This window comes from Protomyctophum parallelum (assembly GCF_964188405.1).
Source record: "Protomyctophum parallelum genome assembly, chromosome: 13".
Classification (NCBI taxonomy): Eukaryota; Metazoa; Chordata; class Actinopteri; order Myctophiformes; family Myctophidae; genus Protomyctophum; species Protomyctophum parallelum.
Genome location: NC_139708.1, coordinates 49,581,835 through 49,596,239, shown reverse-complemented (window position 1 = coordinate 49,596,239; position 14,405 = coordinate 49,581,835). Strand labels below are relative to the sequence as shown.

Sequence of the window (14,405 nt, the reverse complement as noted above, 5' to 3'; positions counted from 1 at the left end):
TGAGATGCAGTGAAGTAGAAGTAAAAGCATTGGAAATTGGAAATACTCAATGCTTTAGCTATTGGTGCAGGCGCGCTACGAGCTTGTAGGTCTGCTATTTTTGAAAAATCTAAGAACGACTGACATAGAAAACTAGCTTTTTCAGAAAACGGTCAGGATTATAATGTGATCTCGGGTCAGAATGGGTTAAGTACAGTAGTAGTAAGTAATACATGTACTTGTCTTAGTTACTTTCCACCACTGCACCAAACTGCTCATATCCTGGTCAAGGTCAAGGCCAGACAGAGAAGCGGTTGAGTTTGAGGGCATGGTGACTCGGTCAGCGTGTGATCCACACAGCTGCTCTGAACGTCATCAGACAGACAGACAGGCAGGAAGTTGTACCTAGCTATACTAGCGATGGGCCCGAGAAACACAGGAAGCTCGTATCGGCGTGCCTGGAATTCCTGTATTGTGTTTTCCCCCTCTTGTACAGAGACAAGAAAGAAATACGTACATATACACTGCATACTGTGTGTGTGTGTGTGTGTGTGTGTGTGTGTGTGTGTGTGTGTGTGTGTGTGTGTGTGTGTGTGTGTGTGTGTGTGTGTGTGTGTGTGTGTGTGTGTGTGTGTGTGTGTGTGTGTGTGTGTGTGTGTGTGTGTGTGTGTGTGCGTGTGTGCGCGCATACACTCTGCATTCAGGAACACCTGTTTGTCACCCTTCGATGTCCCAAACACACACTTACAGAGAACGGTTATGAATGATAAACAGCAAAGACAGAAAATAACATTTTAATGCGTTTTACAGACTTAAAAAAAATATATATATATATATATATATATATTGTAGAAGCCATTTTACTGTGTTTTGTATTTTCTGCGTATTATTTCTGTTATTATTTAGCCTTATTAATTTTGAGTATATTCTGTTGAATATTGGATAGTTGGTTTATTGTTTTGGGCACAAACGGCCAGGCCTAGGCTTTAATTATGGACAGGTGTGGGGGGAGAATTCATGCACCTACTGTACGTGTCTGTCTGTCTGTCTGTCTGTCTGTCTGTCTGTCTGTCTGTCTGTCTGTCCGTTTAATTCACACAAATTAAATTGTTTTATTCATTATTGTGAAAGATATCCCCCAAATGTAAATTATTAATTCATTATATTATTTTTATTTTTCTAACATATTTTTTGTCTTAGTCCTAGTAGCACAAAGTAGTAGTAAGGTTGAAATCATTTTTTTCCCAAGTAGAAATGAATGCGGGTCTTAGAGGGACAGGCAGGCAGGCCAATAGGCGGCAGGCCACCAGGAAAGGTCCGGGCGTACGTGCTGCCGTTCTGCCATCATGGTAATGTCACTGTACCTGTATATCAGTGAGTGACAAATAAACCCTCTACAAAGGGTTGTGTAGTTAGTTGTCTGTTGGTTTGTATCATTTTTGTTGTTCTGTAAAAGTGGTGGTATTATTAGGGGCTTGTTTGTTTGTGTGTGCCTCGTCGACGGAGCGGGGCGGTAGAGTTTCTGCTAGCTATCTGGTTGTGGTCACGGTGGGTGGGCCGGTCTGGGCCAAATTCACGCTAAAATGACCGGGCCGAATCTTTGTCCCTGCAGTCCGGCCCTGCGCAAACAACTGCCATTCGTGGCAACGCCACTCGACCGGGGCCGAAGTTTTTCACGCCAGTATTTTAGAGCCAAGTCGCCAAAGGGGAAAGCTTTGAAGCTTTGAAAACACACAGAAGTTCTGCACTGTATAGTTTATTATGCCCATGAAGCCTCGGCCACCACTACCACTACAATATGCCACCTTTTGGAGGTCCATATTCAAGGAGAGCTGAGGTATTGTGGTGTGTCCCCCCCCAATGTGAATCTGATCAATCATTTTTTAGATATTGTTGATATTGTCAAAATAGCAGATCTACAAGCTCTCAACGCGTCGCAGCGCAACCCAGCACTCTTTAGCTATAGTGGAGATGCGGCGTAACATTCTAAACAAATCTGTTCGACGCATAAAATACTGTGTTCAAGTTCAGGAGACTTCGGTCGGGAGAAAAAGCAATTCTCCTGAACGCTGTGGCATGGAAAGGAGAGGCATTTATTTGCATTTCTTTCACCGTGTAGTAAACGCTGCATTCGTGGTCTTGAAAGGGCAGTTGTTTTACGGACGGGGTAAAAGGGCAGGGGCTGAAGGCGCCCCCTTTGAGTGTGTGCGCGTCCCTGGTGAGGAAGCATATAAGGTCAAATATACTGCAGGTTGAACCTCCAGCTTATAGCTGGGTGCTCCTCCTACAAACACAATTGATATTGTTTTCTTGTGTGCATATATACACTACTGTAGTGGGGTGAAGGTCTATACTATCACAGTGTACTGTATATGTACTGTAGTGGTAGTGGTGAAGGTCTACTGTCACAGTGCAACGGCAGGAGCTTTATAGGACCCAATAAATAGCAGACATGCAGATAGGCGCAGGCAGATGAGCTTCAATGCAAGGTTTTTATTCCAAAAAAAAAACCTTGCCACGAAGGAACTTGAAGTACCTACAGTGCACTAGGGTTGGACGTTAGCACGTGGAGGTCAAGGAACACGTCATTCCAAACAGTGGTTATCCCAACCACAACCAGCCGGCTGGCCAGGGGGAGGAAGTATATAAGGATCACTGCTGTTTCTTTGTGAGGGTACAGGTCTAGGATACAAATGTTGACAAATGTGTTGACAAATATTCTCTTTTGGCGGTCCATGACACCACTTTTTTTTTTAAATGGGGGTCTGACTGTATATAAAAGGGGGTCCTTGATATGAAAAGAACAACAGTGTAGGACAGGGAACTGACGGTTTTACCTGCTACGACCCCCAGACCGGCGATGACAGGACTCTGTCTGTCACTCATCTGACTGAGAGGCTTGAAGAGACATGGCGAAGAGCACGCGAGGCATGGGAAACATCGCCCCCAAGAGCCTATGGACGGGAAAGCATGCAAAATACACCGTTATCGAGATATAATATATTATTAATATATTATTGTGAAGGCAATTAATTAAGTCAAGAGACAGACAATTAACTGTTCAATGTTACAGAGAGTCTGTCACTGCCTCACACAAGTTGTATCAGGAAGATGTCATCCCGTTTTTTTTTCTTTTTTCCGTTCATGAAAATAATATAAGTTTCAATTATATTTCAGAATTTCCATTTCTGCTAAGCAGCTGCGGCAGTATTGACAAGTTGAATAGTCGACTAGTTGCTTAAAGCTCGAGTCAATGAAGAGACAGGACTCGATCTGAGGAAGTGTGTGTGTGTGTGTGTGTGTGTGTGTGTGTGTGTGTGTGTGTGTGTGTGTGTGTGTGTGTGTGTGTGTGTGTGTTTAAAAGTGCAGGTAAATTGAAGTCTGCAGTTTCATAACTCACATTACAGTAGATGTGTTCAGCTAAACTAGATATTTTTTTGAAATAAAAACAAAAAATGATAGGTTTGTCGCTGTTGTTTGTGTATCTTTCAGAGGTGGAAGGCTATATGAAGATATTCCACTGTTACCTTCTTATCTTACGCATGTTTCATGATAAATGCTTTTATGTGATGTATTCCCATGCTTTTGTTCTTGCTTAAATGTAAGTCGCTCTGGATTAAGAGCGTCTGCTAAATGCCTAAATTGTAAAATTGTAAATTGGAGAGAGAGGAGTCTGGGTAAAAGAGACCATATTTAATGAATCAATCCTGAACACAAACAGCAGGAAAACAAAGTCAGAGAATATCCTTTACAAACATGTTCTTGGGACTAGTTTCTTCAACAATTACATTGTAGGCATTTAGCCAACGTTCTTATTGATATATTGATTGACATTTTTATTTTGTACAGTTAGCAGAATGGGTACAGTGTTCAAGGAAGTACATGCAGCAATACAAAATCTACTAAGAGTATATAACAAACAACTATAAGACGTGTTTACATAAGGGTCCTCCATTTTCAATTAATCAGAACAAGACATACAAATAAACACTTATATTTAAATTTGTATTGATTTTCAAGACAAGACAGAAGAAAAACTTACAGTACACATAACACCACAAACGTACCAAAGAAACGAAAAAAGGCCTCGACATTGCGTTTCAAATTTGTTACATACTCAAATAAACACTATGCAAAATATTATATAAAATTAAAAATAAACCATCAAATACACCAGTGTTTCCTATGAGCTTGTAGATCTGCAATTCTTCAATAGCTAAAGCATAACATAATACTAACACCAAAAGGGGTTCCCGTCCAAAATGGGTTAAAACCTGGAAAGCATCTGTGTCACTTCAGATTTTAGCGTTGGCAATTCAAAAATCACACCCGTGTGAAGTGAGGGGCGCTCTTATCATCGCACATCATCATCTCATACTGGCCAATCAGAATGCCTGTTGGTGCTGTGTTTGGTTGGCTGATTTGCTCGTTTACATAATTATGACGTATAAGTTTTCCCTTCAATGTCAATTATTACACAAAAATATCTTGAAAGTGTGAGAAGTACTGATTTAGAAGGCTCAGGTCGTAATGGGTTAAAGTATACCATAACCACCAATATTATAACTATTGCCACTGTCAGCATCAATATTTTTGATCAACACGCTATCTATCATTTATGATCATCATCATCATACATTGTCCAGAGTTAGACAGATCTAGGTAAGATCTTCAGAGTACCATCAGGGCGAATGCATGGAAAGAGTGTGTCAGTGAACCTGTGTGTGAAGGTGTGCATGTGTGTGTTAGTATCAGGATCACAGAATGACAGCTTTCCTTCATTCCAGTCCAGTTGGACTCTGATCCTCTGAGGTTTCTGCTTCAATGAGAGAACAGTGACTGACTCTGAGGGGAGTGCTCTGTATTTACCTTCACGTAAGTATATTATCCAGCGTGGACCCCGTGTGGTTCCCTTCCTTTGAAAGGACTCTGCTAACACACCTACAGTCCAGTCTGTCTCGTCTCCAACCTCAACATCCCAGCTGTGACTCCCTGAGTTAAAGCCCTCAGAACCAAGGACAAAGCTGAGGTGCAGGTCAAATCTCTCTGGATTGTCAGGGAGCTTCTGTATCTCTCCCCATGTCACGCTGGTCAGATCATCAGACAGGGTGTATTCTGGAAAGGCGGTGTTGGGGTCCAGAATGACCGGAGTGTAGGAGACAATGTCCTTCATCTTGTCCCAGACTCTGAAGGCCAGGTTGCCCAGGTGTTTGGCCTCGTCTATCAGTGTTCCCGAGACCGGCTGTGGGTCCTGCAGTGTGAGCTGGACTCTCTCCATCGTGGTCTTGAAGTTCTGCAGGAATGAGATGTGTTCAGCTCTCAGCTCCTCCTCGATGGCTCTGATCGTGTCTGAAATGGTCGATATGTCTCTGTTCAGACCCTCCATCTTCTCCTTCATCATCTGACTCTTCTGCTGCTCTTCCTCCCTCAGTTCGGTGATCCTGGCCTCCTCTTCATCATGTAGAAACTGATGCATCTTCTTAAACTGTTCCTTCATCTGCGTCTCTGTGTGCCGAGTCTGGAACGTAATGTGTTCTGCTGTTTGATCGTAGTTTGTTTTAGTTTTAATAAAGACCTCCAGTTTGTCCTGTAAAGGCTTCAGTGATTTCTGGACCTCCTCCTTGTGATCCAGAGCAGCTTGTCTATCCTGTGTGAAGGCCTCGCACAGGTTCCTCAGAGCCAGGTTACGAGGTGGACGATCCGTCAAAGATATTTCCTTACAAATGGGACACTCCTTTATTGTCTTCGCTCGCCACCAGTCCTGCAGACAGGCTTTACAGAAGCTGTGGCTACAGCATAGCACAACGGGATCTTTAAAGATGTCACAGCACACAGGACAGGAATAGAGAACTTCAGAGAGAGACGACTTTGAGTTGGAAGCCATTTTAAAAGTCAACAGTCAACACCGGAACTCTGCTAATCAGTTGTGTCAGGTTGACAACCTTTGAAAACAAGACAGACAAAGATTAACAAATGTCCAAACAAATAAAATATTTTAAACAAATGTTCCAATTAGTTAAACCTTCTTGTTTTTAAACAATAAATGTAGGCTAAACAACTTATTTAAAAAAAACCTAAATTAAAATTTAAACACTAAATTAAAAAGGTGAACACCTTCAATATTTCAAATTAAGTAACAATTTTGGAATGAAGAGAGAAAAATAGCTGATGTTCAAGCATGTAGATCAGCTCTTTTTCAACTAGTGTTTTAAATTCTTTAACCTAGTAAATCAATAATTGTCCACATTTAGAAGTCTTAAATTCTTAAGTGTAAATCATTTAAACTTTCTATTGTATCTTTTGTAGTATACTTTTAGACTGTCAAACACAAATGAAGCAATTCTGCCATGTGAATTCCTTTCCAATCCAAACTAGTACAAAAGTTAATTAGCTTACATATTACATTAGCTTTTAACACATTAGGCAGTATTGCAAATATTAGCAGTATTGCAAACATAAATAAAACAATCACAAACCTCCTTGGACTAGGATAGGAACCCAGTAGACTTGTCTCTGGTATTTTGTTTGTGAGAATGCTCACTCCAGCCTTTTCAGGTGTTTCAGCTCAGGCAAACGAGCAGCCCTCTTGCTGGTGTACTCTGGGAGATGTAGTTGTCTGAGGTGTCTTAGGCCCCTTTTCCACTAGCAAGGCACCCTGGGCAAGACCTAAGCTGAAAAGACTATCAGCGGAAGTTGCGGGATTTTAGCGGAAGTGAAATCGTTGATGCTTTACAAATCAGTTTACATTCTCCGCGAATGAAACAAGTGTTGTGATTGGTCTGGAAAATATCGTATCCGGGGGAAATACATTTAACGGCTGTTCCGGAGGATACAACCGCCGATAGCTTCTCTGCCTTAGGTTGTGACCAGGCTTTTCTTTTCGCAGATAAGTAAGCCTGGGACCGAGGCTACTAGCAAGGTGGGATCAGAACTTTCCAGAACCTGAACCAATTTTTTTAGTTCTGGGTTTGTTTTCACAGCGCACAGCGCGGTACGGCACGGTTTCAGACCAGGTTCTCATAACCTTTTTCCGGCCCTGCTTTTGAGGTAGTACTAACACTGAGTTCTGGGAACCTATGGGCGGGGCCAGCAGCGCTGCTGCTCTCGATTGGTCGAGCTGAGGTGACAGCGAGACCGGAGCGAGGAGAAGCGCACACAACACAACAGCGCACATTTTAAACTCCTAAGTGCGACACAGCGACAGCGGACACACAGAAAAATAACCTGGAAAAGCACACAGAAACACTATGGCCACGAGAGAGGGAGAGACAGAGCTTGTGTGTACGTGAGGGAGAGAGAGGGAGAGCCATAAAGCTGTCGCGACGAGTTGTTTGCTTGCAGTTGTTGTTCTACACTACAGCTAACAGCTAGGCTAACTGCAGATAGGGGTGTGTGTGTGTGTGTGTGTGTGTGTGTGTATGTGTTTGCGTGCGTGCGTGTATGTGTTTGCGTGCGTGCGTGTGTGTATGTGTTTGCGTGCGTGTGCTCGCGCGCGCGAGCGCCATATGATCTATTCTAAATTGCCAGAACAGAATTTTCTTTCTTTTTCAGGGCAAGGCATTAGGCATTATCATTACTAGAAATGTGCTGTACACAATACTACACATTGGAAGAATTAAATTCAACTAGCACAACGGTTAAATGATTTGTATTTGCACATTTCTTGATATTGACATTACAACTGGACTGGATGTTATGGCACAATTTGCTCAAGAGGCACTATAATTGCAACCCACACAATGTTAAATGCTATATTCAAAAGGTTTTATCATCATATGAGCTAAAAGGTTGGAGAACAACTGGTCTAATGCATTTAAAACGGGTGTTTTACTGTTGTCCCACTCCCCACATGGAAAGGAAATCCATATCGGCAAATATAGCCTATATATAATGTATGCTGCATATATCCATGTTCATATAAACTACAGTATGTGCTTGTGCATATACAGTATATGTATTATGTATAGGACATATATGTGACAGCTGTGGCATGTGGCTGCCATCGCTGTGGCACATGTGGCATATATAAATATGTTCATATTATTGGTTTAAAAAAGTACAATAAAGCAAATAAATTTGAAAATAGACAATCTACAAGCTCACGTGTCTCATCGAGCTTGTAGTTTGTCTATTTTCAAATGGCCGAAATGTATTTAAGTACAATACTATATACAGCTACTTTCCACCACTGTTGAATAATAACCAGTCATTATTTAAACATGAATATCTCTGTATTCCGGGACCCCCCGGCCATGCCAAGGGGGGTCCCTGCCGGCCGAGCTACTCAGCAGTGGGGGAATAGGGGGGGGGGGGGGGGGCAGACTTAACAGGTTCTTGAAAGTTCTGGGTTCTGGTTATATGGAAACAGAAGCAGACCTTGGTTCTGGAACTTCACAGGTTCCTGGTAGTTCTGGGATCTGGAAAGTTCTAGTTCTGGTTCTTGTTCCACTCCATAGTGCAGGAAAAGAGGCCATAGAAGACTCTTGCTCTATTTCTGAGGCAGGAACTCGCCCATGAAAACATTTCATTGTCTCCACCAGGCCGAAGGCAAGGGGGGAGAGTATGTTTTGCACTCCGTCCGTGTGTCCATTCGTCTGTGTGTCCGTGTGTGTGTGTGTGTGTGTGTGTGTGTGTGTGTGTGTGTGTGTGTGTGTGTGTGTGTGTGTGTGTGTGTGTGTGTGTGTGTGTGTGTGTGTGTGTGTGTGTGTGTGTGTGTACAGCTAATCTCCGGCACCGTTAACCCGGTCGATGCCAAACTTTGCACACACACTCCCTGGATGCCAACGATGAACCTCTGCCCCAAATTTTCTAGAATGGCCTGTTATAGCGCCACCAACAGGTGGATTTTTGCATTTGGAACAAAATGCCTCAAATCATCCAATTGCCATCCAAGGTGTAAGAAGAAATGGCACCCTTTTCACATTGGCTTATTATAGCGCCACCAGGAGGCCACAACCTGACCTGCCCTGGTGGAAACCTGTGCCCAGAGGGGCACTTTTTCTAGCTTTCTTATCAACTATAATCAACTAGTACCAACAAGGTCGACTAGTGGATTTACTAGTCGACAAGTTGAATAGTTGACTAGTTGCTTAAAGCTTAGCTCTGGTCCATAGCCTTCTACTGCTTCTACGATTCTGCCCTGCAGCATAAGGCTATATGGGACTTTCAGTTTTAAATCTCAAATCGAAATCAGACCAGCCTCTCCTCTTTAGCGTAAATAAAAAGAACGTTTTTGCTACTCACCAAAACAAAGGCGGGTTGTGCCATTAGAAAGCCTACTTTCCTTAGTGGACGCACTCTGAGCCCCCCACCACACGTATAAACGGTAGGGGACTTAACAATTTGCACGTTTCATTTCTTTACTCAGAGATCCGTTTATCTACACATTTAATATTTCCAGGCAACGGACCTACACATGTCTGCTACCATAAACCACTTCAAGTTATTTTTTTGATAAAACAGGTCGGGAGTTATTAAACCGAACGTGGACGCTGTTCCAGTGTTACATTTGGCTGCGCATATCGGATTAATTGTAACGGCATGCATGATAAATGTAACAACGCTAAAAAACACCATTAAACAACATCGTTTTCAGCTTAAAGCAATTATATTTCATTGAAGCAACTCCTTAGCATTGTTTTCATACCATGGATGTGATAAGAAAATGTATCAAACATAAGGGAAATATTAAATAGTATCGGGTGTACCAGTTTGGGCGTTTGAGTCAGTTCAATGGGAAAATACATTGATTAAACAAACGTTTAATTGATTGAGTTGTACAATGTTATACAACCCTAAACTAATTTAGAATACACTCAGTAATGAAGACACCTGACTGAACTTATAATATTGGCCAATATGTCAAATATGTAAATATTACATATAATGGTATTGAATGGAAAGTGGACCATTTGTAACATGTTACAAATGGACCACTTTTGCAAGTCTTCTTTGCCGTTGCTTACAGACCAGAATTAACGTGAATTCCGTCTAAACACGATGCAAACTAATGAAGAACATAAGCATGAAGACATCCATGTGGATTTTTTTTCACCAACACCAAAGAAAAAAATTGTAGCACACCTATACTCCAGGTGTAAAAAACAAAAAATTATAGGTTTGTCGCTGTTGTTTATGTATCTTTCAGAGGTGGAAGGCTATATGAAGACAGATGACAGATGAGAGAGAGGAGTCTGGGTAAAAGAGATCATATTTAATGAATCAATCCTGAACAAACAGCAGGAAAACAAAGTCAGAGAATATCCTTTACAAACATGTTCTTGGGACTAGTTTCTTCAACAATTACATTGTAGGCATTTAGCCAACGTTCTTATTGATATATTGATTGACATTTTTATTTTGTACAGTTAGCAGAATGGGTACAGTGTTCAAGGAAGTACACAGCAATACAAAATCTACTAAGAGTATATAACAAACAACTAAGACGTGTTTACATAAGGGTCCTCCATTTTCAATTCATCAGAACAAGACAAATAAACACTTATTTGTTTAACTTAAAATTTTATTGATTTTCAAGACATAACACCACAAGCGTACAAAAAAAAAGAAAAAACAGAAAAGAAAAAAGGCCTCGACATTGCGTTTCAAATTTGTTACATACTCAAATAAACACTTCTGTTATGCTAAAGCATGACATAATACTAACACCAAAAGGGGTTCCCGTCCAAAATGGGTTAAAACCTGGAAAGCATCTGTGTCACTTCAGATTTTAGCGTTGGCAATTCAAAAATCACACATGTGAAGTGAGGGGCGCTCTTATCATCTCATCTCATACTGGCCAATCAGAATGCCTGTTGGTGCTGTGTTTGGTTGGCTGATTTGCTCGTTTACATAATCATGACATATAAGTTTTCCCTTCAATGTCAATTATTACACAAAGATATCTTGAAAGTGTGAGAAGTGCTGATTTAGAAGGCTCAGGTCGTAATGGGTTAAAGTATACCTCTAACCACCAATATTATAACTATTGCCACTGTCAGCATCAATATTTTTGATCAACACACCATCTATCATTTATGATCATCATCATCATCATCATCATCATACATTGTCCAGAGTTAGTAAGACCTTCAGAGTACCACCAGGACCAGTGCGAATGCATGGAAAGAGTGTGTCAGTGAACCTGTGTGTGAAGGTGTGTATGTGTGTGTTAGTATCAGGATCACAGAATGACAGCTTTCCTTCATTCCAGTCCAGTTGGACTCTGATCCTCTGAGGTTTCTGCTTCAATGAGAGATCAGTGACTGACTCTGAGGAGAGTGCTCTGTATTTACCTTCATGTAAGTATATTATCCAGTGTGGACCCCCTGTGGTTCCCTTCCTCTGAAAGGACTCTGCAAACACACCTACATTCCAGTGTGTATTTTCTCCAACCTCAACATCCCAGCTGTGACTCCCTGAGTTAAAGCCCTCAGAACCAAGGACAAAGCCGAGCTGGTCAAATCTCTCTGGATTGTCAGGGAGCTTCTGTTCCAATCCCCATGTCACGCTGGTCAGATCATCAGACAGGGTGTAGTCTGGATAGGCGGTGTTGGGGTCCAGAATGACCGGAGTGTAGGAGACAATGTCCTTCATCTTGTCCCAGACTCTGAAGGCCAGGTTGCCCAGGTGTTTGGCCTCGTCTATCAGTGCTCCCGAGACCGGCTGTGGGTCCTGCAGTGTGAGCTGGACTCTCTCCATCGTGGTCTTGTAGTTCTGCAGGAATGAGATGTGTTCAGCTCTCAGCTCCTCCTCGATGGCTCTGATCGTGTCTGAAATGGTTGATATGTCTCTGTTCAGACCCTCCATCTTCTCCTTCATCATCTGACTCTTCTGCTGCTCTTCCTCCCTCAGTGCGGTGATCCTGGCCTCCTCTTCATCATGTAGAAACTGATGCATCTTCTTAAACTGTTCCTTCATCTGCGTCTCTGTGTGCCGAGTCTGGAACGTAATGTGTTCTGCTGTTTGATCGTAGTTTGTTTTAGTTTTATTAAAGACCTCCAGTTTGTCCTGTAAATGCTTCAGTGATTTCTGGACCTCCTCCTTGTGATCCAGAGCAGCTTCATTGATTGGCCTGAAACTGTGTTTGGCGTGTTTTTCTGAATGAAGACACACAAGACACACTGGCTGTTGACACTCCAGACAGAACAGTTTGAGTTTCTCAGCATGCAGACTGCAGAGATCCTCAGAGCCTGCTGACGTTCTCTGATGTCTCTCCTGTGTGAAGGCCTCACACAGGTTCCTCAGAGCCAGGTTACGAGGTGGACGATCCGTCAAAGATATTTCCTTACAAACTGGACACTCCTTTATTGTCTTCTCTCGCCACCAGTCCTGCAGACAGGCTTTACAGAAGCTGTGGCTGCAGGACAGGAGAACGGGATCTTTAAAGATGTCACAGCACACAGGACAGGAATAGTCCTCTTCCGAGAGAGACGACTTGGAAGCCATTTTAACAAACACTCGCTCACGCAGTCAACAAGGAACTCTACCCGTCAGTCGTGGTAACACTCCCTCTTCCAGAATGTTCCCTGAAGTTTACTTTCACTTTGAGTCCTGTTTCTTGTTGAAGTCCATTCAGTTAACACTTGTTTCTTGTTAAAGTCCAGTTCAGTTGACAGACAGAGTCAGCAGCAGGTTCCAGTGGTCTGGGTCAGTATTAACTCCTGTAGCTTTTGGAAAGACAGTCTGTCCTTCCTCACTGGACGTCGTTGTGTGTTTGATCTGAATGTGAATCTGATCGTCTGTCTCACTATGAGTCAGGCAAGAGGTGGAGCTGCCTTTGACAGACCTGTTGTGAAGTGCACACACCCACACATGCAGGTGTACTGTGCACACACACACACACACACACACACACACACACACACACACACACACACACACTCTTATCGTGTCAGAGTGAACTTTGACTGTTCAAAGTGCTTTACAACAAACCGTACGCCTCACATTAACCCTTTAACAGCACTCCGTCCGTGTGTGTGTGTGTGTGTGTGTGTGCGTGTGCGTGTGCGTGTGCGTGTGTGTGTGTGTGCGTGCATGCCACTGGTCCTATACTGTAGCTGCCAGGAATGCAAGTCAAGTTGCACCGGCTCAGAATCCCAGCTCTCCTTCCAGACCTCCTCCAGGGGCCTCCCAGCCTTTTCACACACACCACTATTGGCAGTTATATGAGTTTTATTACTTTATCATGAGGCTTTTATTCTCCCCTAATGAAAGCAGCGGGGGGGGGGGGGGGGGGGGGGGGGGGCGAGGCAGGGTCTTTTGGTGCCGCGGCCAAAGAGTTCCTTCCACATTCCGCTTCATAGCAGAGCTCGTGTTATTTGAGAGAGCATCGTGTTATTTGCATCGGGCGACTCACTCGAGGCTTTGCGTCAAAATGATTGCATCGATTTCAAATGTTCCTGAAACCACTTGAGGTGTTCTGGATCTGATCAGACACGTTAGTATATAGGCTGAAAAGCTGTGTTATAAATCTGTCACATGGTAACCTACTGTATGCACACCATTCACATTCAAACGAGTAGTTCCTTACCAAAGCAAAGCAAAGTTACCATGTTTACCCAGGGTAACTGGACTAAGGAAAGGTACTATGTTTACCCAGGGTAACTGGACTAAGGAAAGGAAAGGTACTATGTTTACCCAGGGTAACTGGACTAAGGAAAGGAAAGGTACTATGTTTACCCAGGGTAACTGGACTAAGGAAAGGAAAGGTACTATGTTTACCCAGGGTAACTGGACTAAGGAAAGGAAAGGTACTATGTTTACCCAGGGTAACTGGACTAAGGAAAGGAAAGGTACTATGTTTACCCAGGGTAACTGGACTAAGGAAAGGAAAGGTACTATGTTTACCCAGGGTAACTGGACTAAGGAAAGGAAAGGTACTATGTTTACCCAGGGTAACTGGACTAAGGAAAGGAAAGGTACTATGTTTACCCAGGGTAACTGGACTAAGGAAAGGAAAGGTACTATGTTTACCCAGGGTAACTGGACTAAGGAAAGGAAAGGTACTATGTTTACCCAGGGTAACTGGACTAAGGAAAGGAAAGGTACTATGTTTACCCAGGGTAACTGGACTAAGGAAAGGAAAGGTACTATGTTTACCCAGGGTAACTGGACTAAGGAAAGGAAAGGTACTATGTTTACCCAGGGTAACTGGACTAAGGAAAGGAAAGGTACCATGTTTACCCAGGGTAACTGGACTAAGGAAAGGTACTATGTTTACCCAGGGTAACTGGACTAAGGAAAGGAAAGGTACCATGTTTACCCAGGGTAACTGGACTAAGGAAAGGAAAGGTACCATGTTTACCCAGGGTAACTGGACTAAGGAAAGGAAAGGTACTATGTTTACCCAGGGTAACTGAACTAAGGAAAGGAAAGGTACCATGTTTACCCAGGGTAACTGGACTAAGGAAAGGTACTATGTTTAC

General features: G+C 42.8%; 1 protein-coding gene across 1 annotated transcript; it reads right to left on the bottom strand.

Moving 5' to 3' along the window:
* Window positions 1–4,627: 4,627 nt before the first annotated feature.
* On the bottom strand, window positions 4,628–12,426 carry LOC310868741 (tripartite motif-containing protein 60-like; the record flags this gene model as incomplete). The annotated part of the gene is made up of 3 exons (XM_083779201.1): window positions 4,628–5,790; window positions 8,356–8,467; window positions 11,047–12,426. 3 exons carry the CDS (start codon window positions 12,424–12,426, stop codon window positions 4,628–4,630), a joined length of 2,655 nt encoding a protein of 884 aa, XP_083635327.1.
* Between the last annotated feature and the right edge of the window lie 1,979 nt (window positions 12,427–14,405).